Here is a 26,661-nt window from a genome sequence, read left to right on the forward strand (position 1 = left end):
ATCCATCTTACCACAATACCACTCCGGACAAGAGTAAAAGTATAACGTATGAATATATATGGATATACACAAATACCGAGAGAACGCGCGCGCAGGACGCAGGACTCCGGGACTCGGTATATACAATACCATATAATATACCCATACACCCACAGTAAGGAATATCCTGGCATGATATATATTATGTAGGCAAGTAAATTTACAAAGCAATAAAGCATCACCTATAGAGAGAAAAGGCAGGGAAGAGAGACCAACATCAATAAATACATTAAACACTCGCAGTTAGTCATTGTCGGCAGATACAAGAAAAGAAGAGAATCATAAGAGAAAAAAATTAAATAAAAGCCTACAGAAACAAAAAAAAAAAACTGTATTAAAAGGCTTACGGTCAATATTCCCCGGATGCGTTCGGCTCGTCGGCGTTAATTGCTGATGGTCCGGGTCGACAGGTCGAGTCCTCGTGCTCCGGCTCCAGGTCAAAATAATCGGAGCCCTTGCTCTTGGCTCTTTACGAGTGGCCTTCTCCTTCCGCTGCCATTGACGGGATCGTCGGCGCCTCTGCAGCGACTTATCACCGCCACTGGCGCTAATAATATTATTATTCCTAATATTACAACGCGATGAGGTTTCGACGGCAGCAACAACACCTCCTTCACCGGTGCCGCTGCCATCCGGTCCGGCTCCACCTCCTTTTGCTCCTTGTATCGGCTCCGTTTCTAAACGTGCGCACTTTTGCCGCGCACCAGCGTACTACATGCTATATTACCTTCTTTATACACACCCACAATATGTATATGCACACATGACAACACAAAACACGAATTGGAGCTTACACAGCTCTGATTACTTTTTTTTCTCTCTCCTCCTTATTCTTCTCAACTGTAGTTAAATATATATAGGTAAGTACAATATCCGACGCTGACTCTCTTCTCTCTTTCGTGCACCCTACTCGCTTCTTTTCGGCTCTCGAGGGAATCGCGTGAACGATACAATACAAACAAGAGTGTGTGCCCGGGACTACATGCTGAGCGTCGGTTATTATTTATCTTCGCTATTTGCCCGAGAGTTTGGGCTGTTTGTCAATACATGTATTTCCTTAGACCGGTTGTTTCATTGTGTGGAGCTGCAAAGTAAAAAAACCAACTTACATCATAATATATACGAACTGCAAAACAAAGCAATCCACAACAGCACGCACTTCATAACGCATGAGAAAAAAAAAAAAAAAAAAAAAAAAAATGGAACGTGCCCAACACCAACGAGTAGGTATACACTATAAGCGCGCGTGTGTCTCTCTGCTGATACGGCTGCACCCCCCGATACCTACTTAGCTTACGAAAAGAAAAACGTAAAGGTTTTGCAGCCAAACAGTTTTGTTTATTCTTGATATAGTTACTTTACCTGCGTAATGTTGTTACAGAAGTATATACGGCACGTTTTGCAGCGGGTTGCGAACGCACTTGACTCCCTGACCGATAAATTTAAGCTCCAGCTTCAACCCCCTCAATCATTTTCCACACACCTCCTACTGCACTTTTCCGCGCCAGTCCACCTGCATTTCGACCACTAAAAAACATATAGGTGTATACAAATATACATACGCACACTTGTTCTCTCTCTCTCTCTCTCTCTATCTGCTGAAAATCTCTCCTCACTCCTCATGTCGTGGTTCCCTCTTTTTTTTTCTCTTCAAAACAAAAAAAGTGTTCGAACGAGCGAGGCGCGCGCAGAGAGCAGCAGTTGAATGCGCGCGCACCTTCCTTAACAGCGGGAAAATTGAATTAGCCGGTAATGTTTCCTCGTACGATCGCAGCGACCAGAGCGTGTCGAGCCCCACGTGGATGCGTAGGTATACACTTATATACAATGATTGCATGCTATCGCTGGTGTCATAGCGCGCGTTGTATTCGCAGTCTTGTCGTTTTGTACCACATGTACGCCCAACATATATAACAGTAGTTACATAAATATGAATCCTTTCTAAGTATGGTCCTCTTTGCGATTCGATAACAAGATACACGGCAAAATACACCAGAGAACCATTATATATATACAAACAACTTGATATTCAACTTCAAGGAATAAGTGACAAGCTGTCAAGACTGGTAAGTATATTATTGTATGGATAAACTCATCAATCAAGCGTTCTCGTCTCTTGTATCTTGACAGTAGATTATTTTGGGGGGGTTCAGGAAAACAATACCGCGCAATAACCCTAAGAGTCGAAGTACATTTGTTTGTTGGAACGAAGTTTCTTGGGAAATCAATATAATGTGCTGTAGTTCCTCTGAAACACTTGTTTCATACGTGACCAGTCTGCTTTGGAACTTCAAAAGAACTTGTTGAAAACCATCAATAGTTTAATAAAAAGTAACATTATTTTTTATCACTAAAATAATAATTAATCACATTTTACAAAAACCATCCATCACTTGATGTAAGTAGCGGTATACGTGTAAGTATATCTTCATAAGGAAATTACTTTTCATCTTCAGCTAAGTTTCCAAACTTGTTTTCAGCTAGAAGTTCTGATCGTTGCGATGCTCGTTAAATTTACATCAGGAAAAAAAACAAAAAACTTCAACGTTTCCCTCATGAACATATTCCACCATCATAATCGATTGTTCGGCTTCATAACGACGAGTCTTAACGATACTTCAACTGAAAATAACAGCTTCAAGGGCTGGTTGTTTAGTTACTCTCGCACTGGGATGGCGTACAATGTTTTTTTACTTGCATCCTTCTTCACGGCACACTGTTTTTTCCTACGAGATTTTCTGAATGTCGGGGAAATCGACGAGCCTATTACCAAAGTTTACTTAAAAATTCGTAACGCACTACTTTTCGTGACGGTTAATTTTGTTTTAATTCAAAATATCGCTAAGCAAAAAACTTTTTACGAAACTTTCGCTCAAATTGTTTCAGCCATGGAATCACTCAGAGGATTGAAACGTAACATAAACGCCGATGAACGAATAATCGAAGAAATGAAAAATATTTTTTTTACGTACATCAAGTACATTGTACACCTGTGTTTGTCGATTTTTTTCTTCTTTTATTTCTTCGATTGGAAAACCTCAGTACTTCTTTCAACGAGAAAATTTCATTTTGTGATGATAGATCTGATGGTGCTGCAGTACGCGTTCATTACTGTGACAATAAAATCGTTGTTTGAATCGATCAATCGTTATTCAAGAAACACCTTTGAAGAGGAAAAATTTGGTAACGTGAAAAATCCTGATTCGTTTGATCGTGAAAATTGGCTGACAATGTTAGAATTGCGAAAGGTACACGTGTCGCTAATCGAAGTATCGCGGGATGTAAAAGATTTGTACCCTTTGACGAAGTTTTTGTGCATCGTTGTATATTTTACATCTGTTTTCGGTTATTGTCATTACTTCGCGCACATCATCATGACAGATAATCGTATTTTGATCCCCGAATCGATGCTGTTTTTGATGTTTCTATTCAATGTCCTATTTATGGTCGTACTACTCAACAAAGCTGCTGGACCACCAATTGAAAAGGTGACATTGTATGACTGACTTTAATTTTTTTAATTTTATTACTCAAATTTTGCAAAACTTATAGAAATTTATTTAATTTTCTGACAAAAACAGCTTAATAAATAATATAATTATAACAATATAAATTGCAAAAGAATTAAAGGCAATCAAATTTGAAGATTTCATCGTTTTACTTTGGTATGAATTATTAACTGGATCGACAAATTACTTATCTGAACATTTTATAATTACATTACAAAATTAAAAATACTAATATATTAAAGTAAAATAAAATATTGCATTGTTTTTCAGATGATTAGCGCAACTACGGTGAATTTGATGATACTCGACCATTTCGATTATTCTGATCACTTTATGATACAATAACTACTGATCATGTAATTTCCAACTAGTGATCAATGTAGTCGTCTATTTATGGAAATATTATTTTAAACTTTTATCGGATACTTTGTAATTTATCATGGTATATATCTGCTATAATATGAATAGTGAATTTTTAATCTTATAACTAATATATCTACGTGTCATTATAATATTTTAATCGAGGTCCTTGTAATTATGTACATTTCTGTGTATATACTCTTGACAAGTTAAAATAAATTACTCAATGTATTGAAAGAAATTTTATGTATTTTTTTCTGTAAATCACCAAGTTACTTCTTGTACGGGCTTTCTCTAATGTACCTTTGTATTGAAGGTATAATATTAATCAAATTTTTTATGTTGAAAACTACGAGCTCCTTGTACAGGTTTTATATAAATTGCAAGACAACAACTAAGCTGAGGTAGCTAAATAATTTAATTGTTATTTTTATTTAAAAATTAATAAAATAATTATTATTTATTGAACGTCAACTCCCTTCGTTTGAGTGTTATCGTCTAGATTTTAATGACCTAATAAAATACTTAATCGAAGCACAACTACTACGTAAAAAATTTCCTAAATAATTTTTATAACACAAAATAGACTGGGCGCACTGTATAAAAAAAAAAAAAAAAAAAAATTACACAGCGTGAGTATTCCACTGTTGCTTGTAATAACATAATATAAATAATAAAATTAGAATAGTATCAACAAATAATACTTTTATCTTAATTCCCATAAAAATTTAAACATTGAGTTACGCAACCAGGCATCTCGTAAAAAGTAGTTGTAACAAAAAGTGAATGGTTAATTATCCATCGTGGATTTGTATATTCAATTGAAAAAGTGGGACGAGAAAAGGAAGAGATAGCCCTGACGTACACGCTGTATTGACCGGTGATAGCAATCGAGCCCTCAGTTCCATTGTATTGGCTTTGATCGAATTTTATATGTAATGTATAAACCTTTGCGTGTATGGGCAGATGTAAATTTTTTCTATAGTATGATTCCTTAGATATTTCACGTAAAGCTCCCAATTGAGTGTGAAAAAATGGTCACGAATTTTCTACGTTTTTTAGCCTTTCAAGTCCTGGAGATCAGGGAAAATTGTTTTAAAACTGATTGTTAAGTCGAATTCCAAGCTGCATAGGTAAAATAAGTTAGTTTTTGAAGCTTTACTTAAAAATAGCAATTGTTAAAGAGATGTTGAATTTAAAAGACAATACGAGGATAATGTTGAATAATTTTTTTTTCCTTTTTTATTCAAATAACAATATATCAGCATCAAAAACCATGTTGAATTTGCAGCGTAATATCTTGTTAACATATTTTATATGAATGACGCCGTGATACAACATAATACGTTTAACGCACGTTACAATATATATCTTACGTATGAATAACGAAACATGCACGTGTCCTTTTTATAACGCAACAAACGATATCGATCTTCGTTAAGTTATTCGTGAAATCAACGGCGCGTTGTGCAGTTTTTACATTAATACGTGGTATACATTAATTGGATATGACGAAAGTTTTCTATAATTACTCGATTTTGCATAAACGTTGTTTTATCTACCACTACTACTATGACGTTTTCACTGATGCTGCGAATGATATTTTTTTTTTTTTTTTTTTTTTTTTTACCAAATATGCGTCACACTTTTGATTAAAGTGCAATCGTATAGTTTGAAACAACATGGCGCATACAGCTTCCTAGTACTCGTACTGGTTTTGTAATATAAAAGTATGTTCTACAAACTAAATGCTAAAAATACGTGTTTAAAAAAAAAAAAAGTCGACATTCGGGTATTCGATCTAAAAGAAGAACGAGAGTACAGATCAACTTACTTTTATCGTTGAAACGAATAAAAAATTTGTTAAAACAACATTATTAATAAATCGTAAAAAAATTCAATTATTCATCATCTTTGAATAAAAAAATACACGGTTGATGGTTATTGTTGAACAATACAATGACCCCAAGTGCTGAATCTGTAAAAGATTAAAATCCTCTGTACTCGAGTTGTTCAAGGCTCTCTTTGAAAAAATTCGCCGTCTGAGAACTACTGAGATTCTGCTATTGATTATTCGCAGTTTTAAAAACTTAAAAACAGTTTGAGTATTATTTATCTTCGTAAGCCTGACTACGGAAAAAAATTATGTATACCTTCCTACTTTTTTTTTTTTTACATCTCTGCATCTACATTGAACTATTATTCATGCATTGTTCAATTGATTTCCTGCATAGTGGTTTTTTCATATGTATTTTCATTTGTATATAGAAAACAGCGCTCTCACGTAGCTCATCTCAATTATAAATAACATTATAGACGAAGGGAAAAAGAAGGCGAACCGATTTTTTACTCTCTCGTCTTGGTCTCGACTTTTACACAATTTTCCTTCCTTCTTTCAAACGTATATAACTAAACAATACACATAGAAATATATGTTTATGTAGAATTATTTAATCTATCTGGCTATACAATATTAAACTAAATGATTTTTTTTTTCATATTTACAATTATTATGACACGGACAACACACACAGTCTGACGAAAAAAATCACTCTACCTTTTATTTGTGACTCGTTTCATATTTTCAAGTTGATCAAAGTATATAATAAGTATGGTCAAGTAAAAAATAATCGATGCTGGAATACTGCGATTAATTTTTCCTTTAAACTGTCGACTTGATGGGATATGTTGCGAGTGGCGAACATTTACCGTTGGATGGTGTGATGTGATTTTTTCTCGATTTATATAGGTTATGTAACAAAATATCCAGTATCTTTATACACCATTTTTATATGCTTACTTCGCACGGGACAAATTATTTCGACGAATGTTTTTGTCATTTTAGAATCAATCGAACAATACATCGATTCGATCCTGCTGTCCCACTTTTTATCGTTTAAAAAAACGATTTATATTATATATATTTTATGATACATGTATACGAACATTTGTGGTTATGGTGATTCTGAAAAAATAATTAATTCTGAGGCGTATATTTTTATACTTCGTTTTCTCTCAGACGTGATCAAAGGCTCGCTCTCGTGTAAAAAAATCTACATTTATACTCAAAGCATTCTCGTCGCCTTTGAAAATTAAAAAAAATAAAAATAATATAGTTTATGATATCCATAAGAAAACTTGTGTCAGTGGTGCATGTTCGAAAAAGGTTTTTTTTTTAAACAGCTTTTTGCATTACAAAGCAATAAAAAAATTGTACAACATAATCAAATAAAAGACATTGACGTAGCCTTGTAAAACTATAGAGTTGTTCTAAAAAGAAATAAAAATAAAAATTAGAAAAAAATTTTGATTATCGAAAGCTTATGCACTTTGAATTTTTTCCCCTAAAGTTTCGCCCACAACGGCCTTACCGCACAGCTCGCCCTTATTTTCTTTTATTATGTGCACGGACCCTCTTAAACCACAGTCTTCAATGAATTTTTTCTCATACAAAAATAATTATATTATAATAGCGGTTATGGTACGCGACTCGCGACCTTCGATGTCCGATTCAGTACGTTTTTTGTGTGTGTATTATTATTATTATTATTATAAATGTAACTTATACACAATACGCGTGTAATATACAAATATACATAAAATTGTCGGATATTCGAACAAGTACAGAAGAAGAGGATCTCACGTTGACACTCAAGTTGTAAAAGTGATGAGTCTATAACGCGAGCGGAAATTCAACACCAACCTCGGTGCAAGACTCGCGAATATATTTGGCAAAGACAAGGTGTTTCTACGGCTTTCATTCGATGTCGCGTTGAAAAAAACAAAAGAAATTACAAAAATCGGGACGTTTAAAGAAATTGGAAGATTATAACGTAATGGAACAACAAGTGGGGGTTTTATATTGTTTTCGCTGAAAAATTTTTGTCCATTGTTTTCTCTCGTGACTAGAGTATTGGAAAATCCACTTGAGCAACGCTTTGCCGTAAGCCGCTGTTAACAAAGAAGGGCCCCACCAGTGAGTCTACCTAGGCGAAACTTTAACATTATATATTGTGACCATTTTGAATTCATCCTGATACGATATACATTAAACACATGCAATTGTATTTTTCACACATTCAACAGTATCAGAGTTATAAAAGAATCTGTTACCCGGGCATCGCGGATGCTTTTCATCACGCGTCGACATAACCCTCATGACCATCCTATCTTTAATCAAACCTTGCTTATCTCGGGCGCACGGTGTCGGGAACAATATAGGAACTAAGTAATAGCTTATTAGTAACGTTGTTTTGTTTGTTGATCATTTTTATGCCATTGTTATCCGTCAATTGCTGCTATAACGATTGAATGATAAAAAAACCAAGAGTACAAATTTTCCAAAAGAAAGACGAAATTAACGGCGTTGACTCGTTTTCTTTATCTGGAACGCCATTCATCTCAGCAAAAAAAATAGTTCTTTACGTTTCGTATGCTTGTACACAGATGAAAATTACTTTGTTTTGGATAACTCGTGTCATGTGTGGGCAAAATATTACATTACGCACCTAGTGATTGAGGTTAAGAATGTCGTAGATTTCACGTAAATAAACGCCCGAGGCGAAGCCAAGGGCGGTTAACGTAAAATCTAGGGCATTTCTTAACCTCCGAACGTGGCGCGTATACAATTTTACGTGTCCTGGTGTTCGGGAAGTCAATATTACCGTCCGCGCAGCGGACTCGCGAATGTTCACTTGCCGAGCACCAGGCACGTAATTTGAGACCTGTTGTTTTAGAAGTGTGGGAAACGATTGATTCCCCGTTTAGCGCTTGCTCCCCTCATTGGTACGACTGCTGGCGGAACATGCTACTTATCTCCTCGATGGACTTGTTCCTTGTTTCCGGAACTTTGAACCAGATGAACGCAGAGAACAGCAACAGGATTACGGAGAACCCGAAGAACACGTTAGACTCGATTAATTCCTGCAGTGTTGGGAACGTGACGCTGACGATGAAGTTGGCGGCCCAATTGATAGCGATGGCCACTGATGTAGCGGTGGGACGTGCCGATTGGTTGAACAGTTCGGACACCAAGAACCAGGGAATGCTGCCCGCGCCAGAGGCAAATAGTACGATGAACAAATAGAGCAGCAGGATTGACATTGCCGAAGCCACATTGCTTCCCTGTGAAAAGAAATAAAAATTGCTCAATCGTAAAACACATTGTTACCAAAATTACAGGAGAGATTACGAATTGCCGATAAAGTAGATCACGTGTTCCCTTTTTCATGTTTAAATATACACTTCATACTTGTAAATAACTAAATTGCTAATAGTTTGAGGGTAAATCATAAACACAATTACTGCCATACAGAGAATAATATTACATTACGTCACTAGGGCGTAAAGTACAAACATGAGCGCCCGGTGGTAGTTTTCGTCAACAAATTATTTTATCGTTATAACGTACGTTATCAACAAATGGTGGTTCACTATGATTCTTACTGACCTTAAATGGAAGGCAGATCCCGAGTAAAGCGGTGTCGATGAACATGCCAAAGAAGCCGAACAACAGCAATGTTTTGCGACCAGCCTTCTCAACGAGAATCATAGAGACGAAGGTCATCAGAACGTTGACAACGTTGATGCCGATGGTCGCATACTGAGCTTGTTTCTCATTAAGCGCAGCCATTTCGAAGATTTGTGTAGAATAGAACATAATGGCGTTGATACCAGACAATTGTTGGGCCAACATAATCATTACGGCGATGAAAAGCGGGATTCGAAGCGAGGAGTTCATGACGAGCTCAGTTAGCGTGACCTGGGGTACCAGTTTGACAGACTCGTACTCGGCGCGCATCTCCTCCATCTCATCATGGACCTCAATAGTGCCTCGAAGCCACGTCAAAGCTAGAACAAGAAACGAGATATGAAATGGACTTTTTGCCAAAGAAACATGTAACTCAAATGCATACTAGTACAAGAGGCGAGCAAGTCTTACATCGTTGAGCATCCATGTCTTTGCCTTTGCTGAGCAAGAGGTATTTGGGGCTTTCGGGGCAAAACGGTAGGGTGATGAGTTGAACGATAGCTGGTACGATGGTCATAGCCAGAAGCCAGGGCCAAAGGTCAGCTGTGCCCATGACATTTTGCATACCAAGTATCGTGGCTATCAGAATCGAAATTGTGATGACCAGTTGGTATACCGTGCCGACGGCACCTCGCAGGTGCATTGGCGATATTTCGGCTAGATACATGGGCGCCAGGCCTGCATTGAGGCCCGCGTTGATGCCAATGATAAACCGGCCGAGGATTAGCAGCTCGTAGTGACCCGTCGGCTTAGCCAAGGACTGGCAAATCACGGCCATAAAGACAAGCACATTGTTGAGTAGGAGGCTGCCCTTGCGACCGAAACGATTTGCAGCTGTGCCTACCAGGGCACCACCAATCATGCCACCCACGCAGAATATTGCCACAGTTATCGACCATATTCCGACTACAATTTTCTTAAGGTCTTCCGGGTCTAGTTCTTCGGTGCTTCCATTTATTTTTGTCTCCGAAATCCATTCCATGATAATCTAAAGAACGAGGTAAGTATGACAATAATTCATATTTCGTTTGAATCACTCCAGTGAAATTTTTGAACTTTGTAATATACTGAATTTTTACCTTTTGTGGTGGGTTGACTACTCCGGTATTGTAGCCGTGCTGGAAGCCGGAACCTAGTGCTGCAGCTCCGATAGAAAACGCCAAATGGGGGTTGAAACCCTACAAATAAAAGAAAATTACACAAATTAGTTTTGATGTTCAATACTTGGCATGCAAAATACGTATACCGGCCGGTTTGAATTTACATGGGTTTTGTTCGTTCGGGGAATCACAAAGTTAAGTGTGTTCGGCTCTAATTGACGAATCGTAATGAACCATGTACGCAAGTCAATGCATTACGTATGTAGAATTCGGATTACATTCACTTTACGATTGAAAATTACTAGCTAATTTTTGTGGAAATGTATGCCAACTCCGAGTTCTATTGCCAAGTGAATAGAAATAGACACGCCTATCTTCAACTAGTCTAGAATAAAAGTGATAAGGGATCTTACATGAGACTAAGGTCTTTCTTTGAAAAATGATTTCTTACCTTAATATGGTTTAAGTAAGTATAAAGTTTCTCTGTTCTAAAATTGTATTCTGTTAAGGTAGTTGTACATCAGAATTCAATAATTGTCGAAAAAAGTTATAGTCTTTGGTTAAATATAAGATAATTATTACGATTTTAATAAACGTTACTGTCACACGATTTTCGATTGTTTTTAAATTCATCTTAATTTATTTATAAAAATATCATTGATATAGAAAGAAAATTTTGTTCTTTAGTACAAAAATTTTTTAAACTCAAATTATGATTTATTAAAGCAACAATACTATAGAAAATACCTATAAAATCGTGATGTTTCATCAGAATCATTTTCAAGTGCACATTTATACCTGCCTATCACATAAATTTTTATGTTCTGATAAAGTTCGGTTCAAGTTTAAATCTAATTGTACTATCATAATCCTTTAGAGAAACTACAATAGAATTTCTGGACAAAACAATATTTTTAAAAATATTTAACGTACTTGTACAGTTAGGATGAATAATTTTTGTTTTCTTTTTTTTGTGTAATATTGTTGTGAAGCCAATAGTAGAATTTGGATTTTTTATTAATCAATTTTTATCGATAACCACAAGTAAAAAATAAAAACATATCTATGGATCATTTAAATGAAACACCAATCTTTTTTTATAAAATTTTATTTTGATTCAGTTTGCTGTATCACTACCACTTAGTTAGAAGAGTCATTTATAAATATCCTTACTTTTCCGACATTTCATATCCATTAGGAATATTTGAAATGATTATCGTAGAAATAATATGAATCCACTTCTCAACTAGAAATTTTTTTAAAGAACTAACAACAAGTTGATAAAACAAAACCATTTAGTTCACTCATTATCAGTCGAATGAAAAAAAAATTCAACCTTACGATTAAAATTTATTAAACTTCTCCTCAGCTAAGGCTATCCGTTTATTATCCACCGCATAAAAATACATTTTTTCCCCTTCACTGTCAGGAACGCATCAAAAAAATACAAACTAGTTTATTTCGCATGTATTATCGTCGCTTGAAACATAATTCATTAAATTTATCAACTTATCGCTGTGACGTTAGAAAATTTCTTCGTTTTTCAATATACTCTTTCATGCAGTGGCAAGCGCATGTTATCTCAAAATAAAAGCCATCGTCGAAGTTCGATTCGTACTCCCCTTTGACTAATAAAAACTCTAAAAATGATGTATCTTCAGTGGAAAAAAAAAATCAAATGGAATTCAAATAAATTATTACAACAATGAGCATCGAGTCGTAAAAAATACCGCGTATCTCTGCGCGACGGTGCAGATAAAAGCCGTTCAAAGAATCGAGCGCACATGACCTTTTGCCTTGACACAGCAAATAAAGCCATACAACATAAACGACATCGACATGTTTGTGTACTCGCAGGGAGGGAAGTATTTTTTATGCTCACGTAGAAAACGTACATATAAATACACGGACAAGAAGGAAAGCGTACGTCTAAAATCGATTGTCTTCAACATTACCATTTTCCTGATGTATACAACCGTCGGAAGGCCGATGAACCGTGAAAAATGAAAATACATGCGCATCTTGCCATGCAATTATTATTAATCAGAAAAATATTATAAAATTTATTACTATCACAATTATTACTATTATTATGCCCTTTGATGTATATGAATTTTTAATTAAAATTAAGGACTGGTAAAAGAAACCATAACTACGAGGGTGGCTATTTGTTTATAAAAAATATTGTGCATCGATTGAAAAGAGAATTATGTGTTTTTTAAATATATTTATACACACTTGCATATGATATATTGCATTGTAAATGTTGTAAACGTACTAAAAATTGTGTGATTCGACCAAACCAAATTTGTGAATGTATATCAGCACTACCTACATATTTTTAATATTCCCTATCCTGGAATTTTAGTTTAAATTATGTAACCTACAATACTATAAAAAAAGGAGGGAAAAAAAATTTATTATAAAAAACAATAAAAACCAAATTGTCCCACATAAAAACGTATTACAATTTTCTGAAAAGAAATCGAAACGATAAATTTGACTTAAACCCATGTAACACGCCCTACCTTGTACAAATGTCATTTTTCCCAACGTAAGCCCCTAACTCATCCGTCGAAAATTTGCGTCAAAGAGCTCTGCCTATAAATATGTACATTACACCGATTAAATAAAGAGATATTGCACTCGTATGGAGAGTCAAACGAGTAAAATAATAAAAAAACGACCAATTCATACGGATTCCAGTGCCAACGTAAGTGTAATGGGGTATCGCGTAAACGTGTGTGATGTATAAATTGGTGCTCGAGGAAAAAAAAATGCTCGACGTCGATCGTTCAATGACGACACACGTAAGTATGCATACATAATATAAAAAAATACGTATATAAGTCTGGGTGTGTGTGGATACGTATGGTACGAGCCTCCTGTGCAACCAACCAACGCCAAGAGAGAGAATTGAATAACAGAGGCTCGCGCCTGCGAGGAGGAGTCATAATACTCATACCTGATGCTAAGTGTGCAGTTGTATAGTTTTGTGTAATGCTCATGTGGGTTGTACCTATCATCTCAAATAACGTAAAGTCATCTTTATCCCCCTCGGGTGTGCATTGCAGGTGTGTGTGTCTGTGGTATCACGTCGAGTGTGTCTAAATGACTACTTATATTACTCGTTTGTTCTTTTTTTTTCCGTCATTTTTTTGCTTATTGGCCTTTTTTACGTTCGCGTCTTTACTACGTTCGTTTTTGATATACGGGGATGTGAGCTTTTTAGGTCGACGTGGGTCGCGGATGATGTATTTTTGTACCCACGATGCGGTTTTTTTTTTAACTTTGGTTTTTGTACTTCTACTTATGTACTTACGAAGATTTTGAAATTGCAGTAGAATTGTTTTGGAATTTTGGACATTTTGCTTTGTTATATGAATGAAAAATCGAATGTCATAATGTAACGTGTTACAGTTTTTTTTTTTTTTTTTTTTTTGCGACCAAAGTACATTTTAATATTTATAACCTGCCAAAAATTTTAATCTATGCGTATACGTGTCCAATTATTTAGGGTTCATTACAACCAGAATAATACTTTTGTTTTTTAATGTTTACCAATGAATAATATTACGTTTTTACTTTTTTTGTATTTTAATTTTTCGATTAAAAAAATGGTTTTTGAATTTTTTTCTTAATATAACATTTTTTTACATTAATTGGATAATTTCAAGTTACTTAACTAACGAAGAATTTTTATTTTCTTTATCAATTTATGTATGAAAAATTAAATGACGTGTTAGATTTTAATACAATTTTTTGGAAATTTTTTAAATTATAAAGATCGTAATGGGATTTTACTTAATTTTATGATTAATTTTCTAAAAAAAAAATCAAATTATTGCGGAAAAAAATCATTTTTCACTATGATGATTGGGCAATGTATTGACTTAAAAAAATTTGATAATTGAAGTTTTATAAAAGAATTCTATGCGTTTTTAAGGTGTATATTTTTCATTAGCACTACGTTAATTTTAGTATTTAAAAATTACCGCTGGATCCATCGTAACATTTTATGGTCAAAAACAAGCCAAGCCTTCACACGTGCAAAAAAAATTTTTTTTAATCGTATGAAAATTAGTATTGGACAAAAGAATTTTCACGGTGATCAATTAACACCAATACTAAAGGATCTTATTGACAAAAAATCAAACTAATCCAAAGTTTTGTTCAGATAGCGTGTCAACGCGAATCCCAACATCATCTATCGGACGAATCGCCAGCAAAATACACGTTCGGATGAAATCGCGTCAGATATACCATTTTGTCGAAGAAAAACCGTCATCGTCGGAATGTCCAAAGGCACCCGGCCTCATTTCAGTCAATAACACCGATAAGATTAAACAACGAACTCTCAACCGCAGGATCAAAGTCAAAACAAAAGCGCGTCGCACGATAAATGCTCAAGTCGTGTAATGAAATTTCCATAGTTTGACACGTTACCATCGAAATTATACGCGAAAGTCAAAATACCGATATCATGCCGATTTTTTTCTCGATCCCACCTAAAATCAACGACTCACTCGAATGGATCTCTTGATGTACGGCATCTCGAGCAGCTCAAATTCGCCAACAAAAGTCACGAAGAATCTCCTGTCCCATCGACTTTTCACTTCCCACTGTTGGCTTTCAACAAACAAACCGAAACAGACTGTACTCTTAACTATACCCTTAGCTGGTAAAAGCCCTCGGAAACACTGAATTTTCAGTTCAACACTATAAAAACTAAACCGTGTGTTACAAAATTATACAAATCACCAAAAGAAGATGTACAAGAATATATAATTATTATGTACACTCGATTAAATGCTGCTAAGAGAGAGAGAGAGAGAGGACGAGCGCGAGCACGTGCCGAAGACTGCTGGGTCGCTACCCCGTGGCCGGCTCTTATAACGTTTGTGACGCAGCGTCTATGTCTTCTTTTTCTTCCTCTTATCCGTATGTTCATATACACACACACGTATACGTGCCAACAGTATATTTGCAAAACATAGCAGCGCGTATACGTGCAAGAAGTTGCTGTGCATATGTGTTTTCCCCCCTTTTTTTTGGGGGGGGGATCGTTTTTTCCGTCTCGTTCTTTGATTTTTTAGCGTCCGATCGGCGCGACGGCTGGTATAATTAGAATTTTATTTCAAAGTTCGGTGCTATACTTGCATACGTGGATGGAAGGGGTCTGGATCTCGTACGTGAATGAATGTGCAAGCGGGGCACTGCAATCCAAGTGGAATTTTTCGATTGGGTAGAGCGTATTGCGTATTTTTTTTTTATAAATAAGCGTATATCTGTGACGATTGCTCACTGAGGTGACTTATAATTAATCGACGGAAGTCTTGGAAAATTATACCTGAAAAGCATTGAAAAAAAAAAAATAAATAAAAGTTTAATCAACAAAACTGCGTTTGCTAAGTTTAAAGGCACATAGTTTAGGATTTTTCTCTTATGGGGTTGCCTCAAGACTTGAAAGGATTTTGATTTATAGTCTTATTTTGAAAAATCGAGAAAACATTTCGAGTCGCAAAATTAAACACAAGAGTATGTATGTAGAATAAGAAAAAAGTTACAAAGGTTCAGTGATTTGTATTGAAATCTGTCAAATTTTTCATTAAAACCTTCACAGAATTCGTTTGGGTTCCTCTTTAAGTTTAATTATTTTATGATATTTTCTAATTATGGGATTTCACAAAAAAAAAAAAAAAGTTTATGTGCAGTAGGGTATCCATAGGACAACCCCCTAAGATTATGAGGATTTTATAAATCAAAATTTGATGTACTTTTATGCTAAAACCATAAAGATTTCCAGATAAAATCTACTCTAATTTTGTAACAAGGTATTGTTACAAAATATAATAAATAATAAAATTCATACATTTAGTCATATTATATACTATTGTAATTCTTAAATTTCATTAATCAAGAAATGAATTACGTCATTTTTATCATAATTTACAAAAATATTTGTACACAGAAATTAACTTTTATAAATTAACATAAAAAATTACTATCAAATTTTTCTACTCTTTTTAAGCAATTTATTCTCAAATTAACCTTAATTTGTTCTCTAAATTTTTTACAATAGTCTTCGTCATGTTTAACGTTGATTTCTGATACAAACGTGTTTATTACCAGTTGGTTTATACGATTTCATAACAATAAACGGCAGCACAATGTTTATGCTTTAATTTCGTAGGAGAGTGTTGTAGACAAAATATTTGAAAAGTACACAGGACATACTGTACGATTGTACAAGAATAATATTATTCAAGTCCAGACCATAAATATTTTAATTTATCTTACGTCAGTTCTCCAACATGGATACAAGGTGTTAGTAGTAATTTTAGAAATTTGATTATTTAACTTATTAGAAAATCCTTTTAAAATTTATAAGAAAATCCATAAGCTTGGGTTAAAGCATCAATATTCAGAAATTGATGAGAAAAGAAATCTAAATCGATACTCACTCATTTTTTTTTTTTACAAACCAGTAAATTATACAATTGCAAAACTGCCAATATATTTGTCATATTACTTGGGTCTAGACAAAAAGTTTATTTGTTCGATTAAAAATTAATTATTTTTTTGTTACATAAAACAGATTTAGAAGTACGTTGGGTTTCAAAATTGAAAAAAATCTGTCAAACGGGTGTGTTGAAACATAGCAAAAAAGCGAACGAATAAAAAAATCTTTTAATCTGCGAGACAAAGTTATCTGACGTATGTGTAAAAACACTGAAAAGAAAGGAGAGCAGGTCGAGGTTCAGAAATGTCACGATGAGAACTTCAATCAAGCCGGAAAGCTGATTGTGATAAAAGCAAGAACATTAAGTTACATCACACCCACATTCGTCAAGTATAAATTTCTATTAGTACTCACAATGAGATATAACTTTTTTTTTTTAATTACTGAATTATTATTAAAAACACGATTTAAGTGGTGAATAGTTTTGTGTATACAGCTGCGAGTAAAAGTGAATAAAAATGTCAACGAAGAGATAGGAAAATCACACACACTCAGCTGTTAAAGCTACGATGACAATTTCATACATTGTTTCTGTAAATTGCTGTAGGATTTATTTGATGTTCGATAAGAGTGTTGTCACAGCCTATCTGATAACGTTATTTTGAATTATGTCAGAAGTTCTTAGAACAAAATCATTTCGATTTCGTAGACAAAACATTAGGTGTGTTTAAAAATTAAACAATTAAATAAGTATTTTGGAAGAAATCTTTTTTGAATTAGCCTCATGCGCATGAAAAACGTAAAAATTATTTCATTGTTAGCTATTTAACTTTTGTCATTAATTACCGAGTTGCCGCATTTCGACCAACTATTTGTTTCTTTTTTTGGGGAGGCTTTTCAAACATCGTTACAATATATACATTTGTATAATGTCACAAAATGCAGAGATTCAAATGGTAATACTGTTTGCACCACAAAAATAAACACCTTCTTAATACTATGAAAATTTATTTTTCACCGTACCGGTTCTACACTGAGAAAAAGAAATAATACAAATGATAGAGAAATTCCAGTAAAAAATTACCATTCTGCACAGTAAATCGTATGCAAACAAAAAAGGAAAAAGTTATTATTTTTAACAGTAAAAATTATTCTTTTAATAGTTAAAATAATGGTTCAAAAGGTAAAAATTATGGTAAGAACAGTAAACCTTAAAAGAATCGGTTAATAAATTTTACATTTCCGCATAGTGTAATTTTTACTGTTCTAAGTATAATTTCTACTTTTCGAGCTGTAATTTTAACAACTTAATAATTTTTTTTGGTGTCTATTTCTTGATGATAATCTATTAAATGAAACTTGGATAAAAATATAATACTTACTAAGCTTTGTTTTACACGGTAATACAAAACTCACCAAAATTTTTTTTACAAGATTATCATTTAAAATTGTACACGTGCCGTATGATGAACAGTGTGCGTATTAAATGATCATCTTGTAAAACAAAAATCTTGGTGGGTTTTGTATTACCGTGTAAAACAGAGCTTAGTAAGTATTACATATTAATTGTTAAATCAATAATCTTTACTGTTAAAAATAATAATTTTTTCCTTTTTTGCCAACTTGCATCCGACTTACTGTGCGCAATGGTAATTTTTGCTGGAATTTCTCTGTAATTAAAAAAAAATTTTTTCTCTCAGTTTAGGAACCTTTACAGTGAAAAGCCTTTTTTTCCGATACTGTAACAGCTCCTACAAAAATGCCAGTCACGTACGAAAACCCAATTTTTTAAAAACCTTGACGACCTTCTCGGCCCACCCACCGAAGATCGGCTAAAGTCAACTGTAATTTCATCAGTAACTAAATCTTTACTTTGCTTCATCATTGCTATCACCATCATCTTGATCTATACCAACTTGATCATGACGAAGTCGAGAGCAACATTATTCGTGCAGTATGTCCATGTAGACATTAAAAAAAAAAAAAAAAAAAAAAAAAAAAAAGAGAGGAGCAAATACTGTTCATCGAATGACGGTCTTCGGTTGGAAATATACTTATTCGCGTGCACTTGAACGAAGCTTTTGCTTCCGATCGACGCGACCCTCGCCTATGTATATCTACGTACGTATATATAGTCTATAGACTCAAGGTTGCCATCGCGAACATTTTATGCATTATAGATACGCAAGAGTGCATTGTCGGCTCTGTCGTCTCGGACGTAAGGTACACGGGTATAACTGATAATATTGTCACAGCTGATGGAGCGTACATTATTACATTGACGATTGCTCGAAACGTATTTTACATGGATTACGCGTTAAAAAATGATCCGTAAATTTACCAGCAGCTTTGGAAAAAATCCGACATTTAGGCATTGGCTAGTATATCGATGTACATCGGGATGTCGGATTTTATCCAACGTCCAGCGTTGTAAAATTACGAAAATTTGTTCACGTGTAGATCGCGTAGGGACGCAGCGAAGAAGATAATGGGACCCGAAGGGGGAAACGCTTGTACAGCGGCTCGTTGAGGATTTTCAGAACCAAAAGATCGTCCGACGCCGAGGGGACGCTGATGGGCCAATCCAGTGCGGAATCAAATGTTCAAATGGCACCGATGAACGGGAAAATGTTTCGTCGTCCATTTGTAAAATTATCACGTCTCTTTATCGTGAAAAAAAAAAAAAAAAAAGTAAAATTCATTTGTAGCAAGAATTACCTAAGTACACCTTTTTTTCAAGTATAATATAGGTCCACGAGTATGGATAGCCGGTCGTGCGTGATTTAGGGTACTTACATTACATCTTATGCGTGTATTCTTCCGACCCTGGAGTAACACACACTCTTGATAACGTAAGTGAAATATAAAAAGAACGTAAGTATAAACGAGCTGATAATACATATATCCTTTTCTAAGTTGTACGTCCATATAGGTGTGTAGGTGAACATGTACGTTCATATCTGTCACTCGATTTTGTCACCTATTTTTTTTGTCTTTTAAATTGTTACACGTACGTTTTTAACAGACAACTTTTCTTTTTTTTTTTTGAATACCAAATACTTGAGCACTCGATGGACGACAAATTATTGCACAAGAGACAATTACTCGTCGAATGGGGTGAGATAAGGATATGTTTACAGTAAGTCCTCGTTGTTGGCGAACTCGGCAATGTTTGATTATCGTTAATTTGATCCATCGATAATGGTATCACCTTTTCTATTCCATTGCCGATAATCGTTAGGCGTATTTGAGAGCTTTTATCCAGTATTTACCTCATCGATTTCGCTATTTTTATTCAATAGCACCAGCATCGAACAAAAGACTGTTTAATTGGAAGAAAAAGATATTTGACGCGTGTTTCCAACATTCCCAAGAATGAATCAAGTTTTTTTTTTAGTTTTTTAAATTTCAATCCTTCGGCAACTATAAGAACCAGTAAAAAACATTTCTTATAATAATTGGAATTGTTGTTTATTATACTACTCATTTTACATTACTCTCTCGCTCGTTATTTCCCGGAAATTTCATGGCGCGCAAAAATCTGAAACGAAACAAGGAAACGATCTCATCGTCCGTAACCCCCTCACGTTCAAGACCACATCCTCTCCATCAGTCAGATCATGTATGAACAATAGACCGCACATATATACGTGTAGGAAAACCTCGACTGTTGTCGTGGAACGAATACATACATGTATATTTATACTGGAACAAGTAAAATTTCCTTCCACGCGGTGGTATCTATATACATACGACAAGCTACTGTACAGTAAAAAAGTTAATCGACGAAATGCTCAGGAGAAACGAGGAAAGAAGAGGAATAGGCCTCAATTATTGGCCAGGTAAAGGTCGAGCCTCCGGCCTGTTTCAGTATGTACCTGCATTTGCGTGTATCTAATTACACCGCGCACGTGGCACGAACACATAAAACGATCGTCGGACCACGCGGACATTGCAGTAAAAGCCGATCGGCATCATCGTGAGATGCAGGTTTTGATAACCGATAGATCTCGTCCGACCATGTTTCAAGTATACTTTGAAAATTCAAATTTAGGTAAAAATGACCATCAGCAAATACATACCGATCCGACTTAATTTTGAAAGATCGGTAATTTTTCCGTTACTAAAAAAAGAAAGGAAAAAAAAAACTTACATGCACGCAGAGGTCGGAGCAGAAATAATTGATCATGTCATCGATTAAAGATGCCCCATGCGCATACAATGTATTTACACACGAAAGCGAAACTACCACACGTGTCTATACGATCATTTCCCGCGAAGCTGCAGTTTGTATTCATGGGTGCAATTAAGTATTTATACACGAAGGAACGTTTTATTAACTCCGCGGCCTCAATTGTTGCGACCACGGAAATGCAATCATCGGATTTAATGTATGATCGGGAATTTCGGGGAAAAAAGAAACGTGTGTAGACATACTCGTGGACACTGATAATCGATCGAACCGATCGTGCGTCTATCCTCGTGTAAAATATACACCGGTACGAAGAGAGAAGACGATTAATCTCTTGGCACTCGAAAAAAAAAAAAAGTGATACTCTTTCAATTGGGCCTTATGGTATAATTTGTATCGTGCATATACTGACCACGTAATCATCCCCGATCAGAAAAATCGACAGCAAACTCATCTATCGAGCAAAACTCCACGTGACCCGCAAATCGACACTGTATAATCCTATAAAGTATTAAAAAATCACAAAACCGGCGTGTGGAAAATGTACAAAAGCTAGACGATCGGTAAAGGCAAAAAGACACTTTGGCAACGTCAAAGTTGGACTGACTCCTCGAACTCGATGTGTCTCCCAACCTACTTACCTGCACCAGCTCATCGCGTATGTAAGAAAATTATAACGACTCGCTGTTATATATCGCGGCTTGTTTGCGTCATTCCCGGCGCGTTTGGTGTCGATATGCGCGCGTGCATTTTCACGCGAACTTGACAACAAACAATTGTGACGATGTACCCTATTGGTTTGGAATCCCAAAAATGCCTCCCTGTTTTCCACCCGAATGTATCGGTATTATTTGTTTTTCCGTTGTCTTCTCCCTTTTCCATACTTTATTTTTTGTTCTCCCCCAAAGGCACGGACACACCCCATGTGTTTCGCATACCAAGAAACGAGAGACAAGGAAAGACTACAGCCGGTCGGTCTATTTTCGCTCACGCGAATGACGGCGCACCGGCAAAACGAGAAGCTATACGTATAAATAGAAGGTGTGTCGCTCGTGGAGCTAGCCGATTGGTTAGCTAACCGGTCGAGCCTCCGCTCAACTTTCTCGCCAACTTGCGCGTGTATATATACGTGGTTGTGCATCCATATGTATATATGTGTGTGTGCTGGTATTTCCAAGCGCGCGCCAAATATACGTGTATTGGACCTTATCTGGCGCGCGCCGTCGGCCAGACCAGACGTTGCAGGGTATAAACTTAGAAGTCTGTCTCTTGTACATTTCCTCCTTTTTTTCTTTCCGGGCTCATATATTTAGTTTGGGGTGACGCCGTGTGGGTTTGTTTCGCGAAAATTTGCGTTTGTGTGCTGCACGGGCTTATATATGGCGATCAGAAAACGGGGTCGACTGGAATTTTTGAGGGGAGAAAAATAAAAATGGCTTATAACTGTACATCTTTACGTGGAAAGAAAAAATTTCTTAGTTTTGAGAAAACATGTTTACTTGGATAGTTCCAAGTGAGTAATCTCTCGAAGCGACAGATTATGTTTTCTTAATCGGTATAATATACACATACAAGCGTCATATATCTGGTGATTGCGTGTTAAATACTTTTCTGGTTGATACAATACCTATGTTATTTTCGTTAAGTTCTAACAAAAATTAGGCCACGAAAATTCATTAAATCAAGATCTGATAAAACAAATCGTCATGATTTCACGCATGTCTCGTTTATAAATTTTTATTTTATATTTTAATGATGCCTGAAGTCCATACAACACTTTTTAAAATCTTTTCCAGTCAAAGTATTTTTCAAAAACTAATGTATTTGTAATCTTTAATTGAAAAAAAAAAAGAAAAAAAAATCAGAGCCAAGCGCTGTTTGAAAACTCGATTTTTCTAAAACAGGCAGTTGTTACCATTTAAAAAATATAGACGGTAAGAATGTTATATGTGAGTACCTGTAGGTGAAGTTGAATTCTCGAAGAACATTTTGTCATTGTATAGCAACGGTACTTACTTAGCCACTACCGTAATGCTTTTTTACGTTTTAACAAAGAAATCCTTGTAGAAATTTTTTCGTAGCAAATGTACAATCAGGTCTAAACATTTTTATTTTATTGCAGGTCAGAAATCATGGGAAATTTTTTTTCCAAAATTAAAAACGCGTGTTAAAAATGAAGTTGTTTTAACTATGAAATATACTGATTTACGGTAAGCGTCTAACGGCCCATTTCTGGCTTATTGTTTAATTAGGTTATTGTAGCATACCCATCGTGATTTTTTCAATCGATAGTTTTGAAATGTTATCGGGTAGTTAATAATTTTAAAATGTACAATTAAAAATTCACATTGGTTAATTTCATTTCTGGTCAAATCATAAATGACTGACATACTTGTCTGATTATGTAATGAATTTAAGTTTATTAAAATATGGTAAAAACTGAAAGAGAAAAGGTGATGCAATTAGCGACAAAATTTTCGATGTAAGAAGTCCATTTCCTCTTACTTTTTAGAATAAATAACTTTAATTTCCTATTTGTTTAAATTTACTTTGTCACTCATGAAACAAAAACAAGCCAAACATCTACTCTGTACAAACAATTTATAAATGATTAAAATTTCAACAAAATATTTTTACTCATTTGCTTTGTCATTTATGATGCGTCATTATTCAGCTACACGTCAAATATTGAGTTTAAATTTTCTGATTAACCCAAAATGCATTTATAATATTTCGTAAAATTAATCAATTTCATAGAACTGTAGACACGCCCTTTAGTGCACCCTAATCATCAAATTTCATTGCTCCTCAACACTATACGTGCTATTTGATTTTTGAAATAAAAAAAAAACATCTCACGTGAGTTTGCATACAGAAATTGGCACGGAGGTAATATAACCATTACACCCATTTAAGGCGTCTCGAGAGTCGAGAGTGAAAAAATTTAAACATGTGCTGGTGCACATATATTTTCGTACGTACGCTTTGTGTTATATTATATGGCCCAACAGGTTGGCCTTGATATTTTTTGGTATATATATATATTGTAACCTATACACGTAAACTTTGCCTCGTTCTTTTGAGTTTTTCACTTTCCGTTCTCTCCTTTATTTTGGTCTTTTCCTCGAACGAACGACAGGTATACCCCATAACAAGAAATAGCGTGGATTGTCTCTACCCATCTTTCCTTCCACGCCCCTATTTTCACGTTCCACCACATTTCTATCAAGTACACCTAGTTGTGTTAACAGGTTTGCACGTGTGTGTAAATTTCTTGGGAGTGCCATTGTGTCCTGGATGCTGTTGTTTATCGCGCGTTTCAACTTTTTTTTTTTTTTTTTTTTTTTTTTGGTGGTTGAGAAAAAGTTCGTCTCTGTACGATATGCGTGGCAATCAACGCCTCGTCGCTAAAACAATTTGTAGGAGCTCAAGTGACACCTTGAAAGGCTTATGCACTTATTTACGCAGATTGGCGCGACACAAACGATTTGGGACAAAATTGTTGCGGTGTTGACGGAGAATCGTCAATCAAGTTGGAAATTAAGGGTGACCTTGGAAAAGTATGCGCGAGCCTTCAGAGTCGCTTACTTCTACGATAATAAAGTGTGGAACCTTCGAGAAAACGTGTGTAAGAAAGGGAAAAAACAGGCTGTTTGGGTACCGCTGCCCTTTTCCCGTACCAAGGGAGGGGTATATACCCAAAAAAGGCACGACAGGATCGTGGGAACGCTGCTCCCGACATTATTGAAAAACCTTGGTGTTTTTTTTTTTTTTTTTTTTTTTTTCCCCCGGCTCAGGTCGTGCACTGTCACGATGAAAATAAAGATTCGGTTTCTGAGAGCATTTATACGCGGCTGATGTCGATTCGTCCGGTGCTTGCGCCATCTTTTCTCAACTTTTATTTTACGATGTGCGATGCACTTGATTTTCCGAGGGAAAAAAATATGCATTTCTCCATTTTGTTTGAAATTTGTGGGAAGCTTCGTTGCCGGGCTAACGTCCGATGGTTTGCATTTGGATAAGTTTCAACGAAGGGGACAAATTTCACAACAACTCAAAAGTGAATGTTTTACATACATCTACCAATTTCACTGAAACACAGCTTTTTTGCACAGTACGTTTATTTTTTTTCAAATTATTTGAACGGCAACAGGTCGTAGAAATGATCGTCAAAATGATGAATCGCATAGGTAGTTCCCACAGCAAAATGTCCAACGCAAAACCTCTAGATTTTGTTTGGATACAAATTATTTGTGTACAACTCGTAAACAAAGTTTTTTTTTCTCTGTAACCATGAGTGATTCAAGTTTTCATTTAGTGTCAAACCAACGTTTTTTTTTATACGAGGAAAATCATTACACATTGGTTACAAAAATCGTTTACCAGTGACTAAATCTTGTTTGTTTTTCATTCCAGGAAAAAAGTTTTGGGTGTTAATAAATACAATGACCACGACATAATTATACTTCATTTATATTTTTTGGTGCATAATCTTTGTGCATAAATCAACATACTTTTCGTGCATATTACATTGAGACTAAGTATACTCTGTGAACAAAACTGCGTTGATTTAGGCACAAGTATTGTAAGCAAATAAAAGTAAGTAAATAGTAAATGTCATGTGGATGATATTTTCATTTGTACAAAAAAAAAACCTTTTTTAAAATGTTTTTCTGACGACTTTCATGGCAGCAATTATAAATTTGTCCAAAAATTATTTACAATTTTCACTTGGTGATTTAGGTCCGATTTTATAAGCACGACTGCTCTAAAGAAGTACTCTGTATCGGTAGAGGAAATTGCATTGATTTTTGATGATTTTCGGGTTTACACGACAAACTTTAAAGTTTTATTTTTTAATGTATTGAGCTCCAATGAGTCATCGACTCGAGCAAATTTACACATATACGTACAGCTGGACGAAAAACCGCGCATATTCTTGCATACGATTTAAAACGACTTACGTTCCGACCTTATCAGTGATTTTAGAATTTACGGGGTGTGTACGAACGCAAATATACAATCTGAGGCTTTCATCACTCCAACTTTCGAAAGTTTGGAAAATAAGTGTACATGTCAATCAGTCGTACCTTTATTTTCAAGCTTACATTATATGCAACAATTTTTAGTTTTACGGAACACTTTCATACGGCCCACATCAAAAGAAATCAGTATTGAATTATAAATGAATATTTTTATTAAATACTTGGTGTTAAAATTTTTTTGACAAAATTACAATCCATTATTTTTACTAAATACATTTTTTAATTTTTTTTTTTTTATACACAAAGTATAGTAAAATGTTTTCGTTAAAGAAAAAAATACTTTATTTATGCTGTAAAAGAAACAAAAGCAATGGAAATACATAAGTATTTTATAAAAATATATCATACTTTCTTGCCTGAAAAAAAAAAAATAAAAAATGTACGTCAAATATTATAAATAGTAATGAAAAAAAAAAACCAATT

General features: G+C 35.0%; 1 protein-coding gene across 5 annotated transcripts in view; it reads right to left on the reverse strand.

The window, feature by feature from the left end:
- Window positions 1-5,122: 5,122 nt before the first annotated feature.
- Window positions 5,123-26,661, reverse strand: part of LOC106641408 (solute carrier family 2, facilitated glucose transporter member 1) — a 52,299-nt gene continuing 30,760 nt past the window's right edge. For 4 of the 5 annotated variants that reach the window (XM_089593644.1, XM_089593643.1, XM_089593642.1 and 1 more), the window contains 4 exons: window positions 10,518-10,616; window positions 9,850-10,426; window positions 9,358-9,758; window positions 5,123-9,032 (listed from right to left, as the gene is read on the reverse strand). In XM_089593644.1, coding sequence (XP_089449770.1) covers window positions 8,688-9,032; window positions 9,358-9,758; window positions 9,850-10,426; window positions 10,518-10,616 — 1,422 coding nt within the window. In that variant the 3' untranslated portion in view covers window positions 5,123-8,687. Of the gene's footprint in view, window positions 9,033-9,357; window positions 9,759-9,849; window positions 10,427-10,517; window positions 10,617-15,064; window positions 15,402-26,661 lie in introns of those variants that run through there. The other variant, XM_014355829.2, reaches the window with a different exon arrangement.

This window comes from Copidosoma floridanum, unplaced genomic scaffold (assembly GCF_036245765.1).
Source record: "Copidosoma floridanum isolate Cflo_tuat_1 unplaced genomic scaffold, Cflo_Japanese_pri ptg000020l, whole genome shotgun sequence".
Taxonomy (NCBI): domain Eukaryota; kingdom Metazoa; phylum Arthropoda; class Insecta; order Hymenoptera; family Encyrtidae; genus Copidosoma; species Copidosoma floridanum.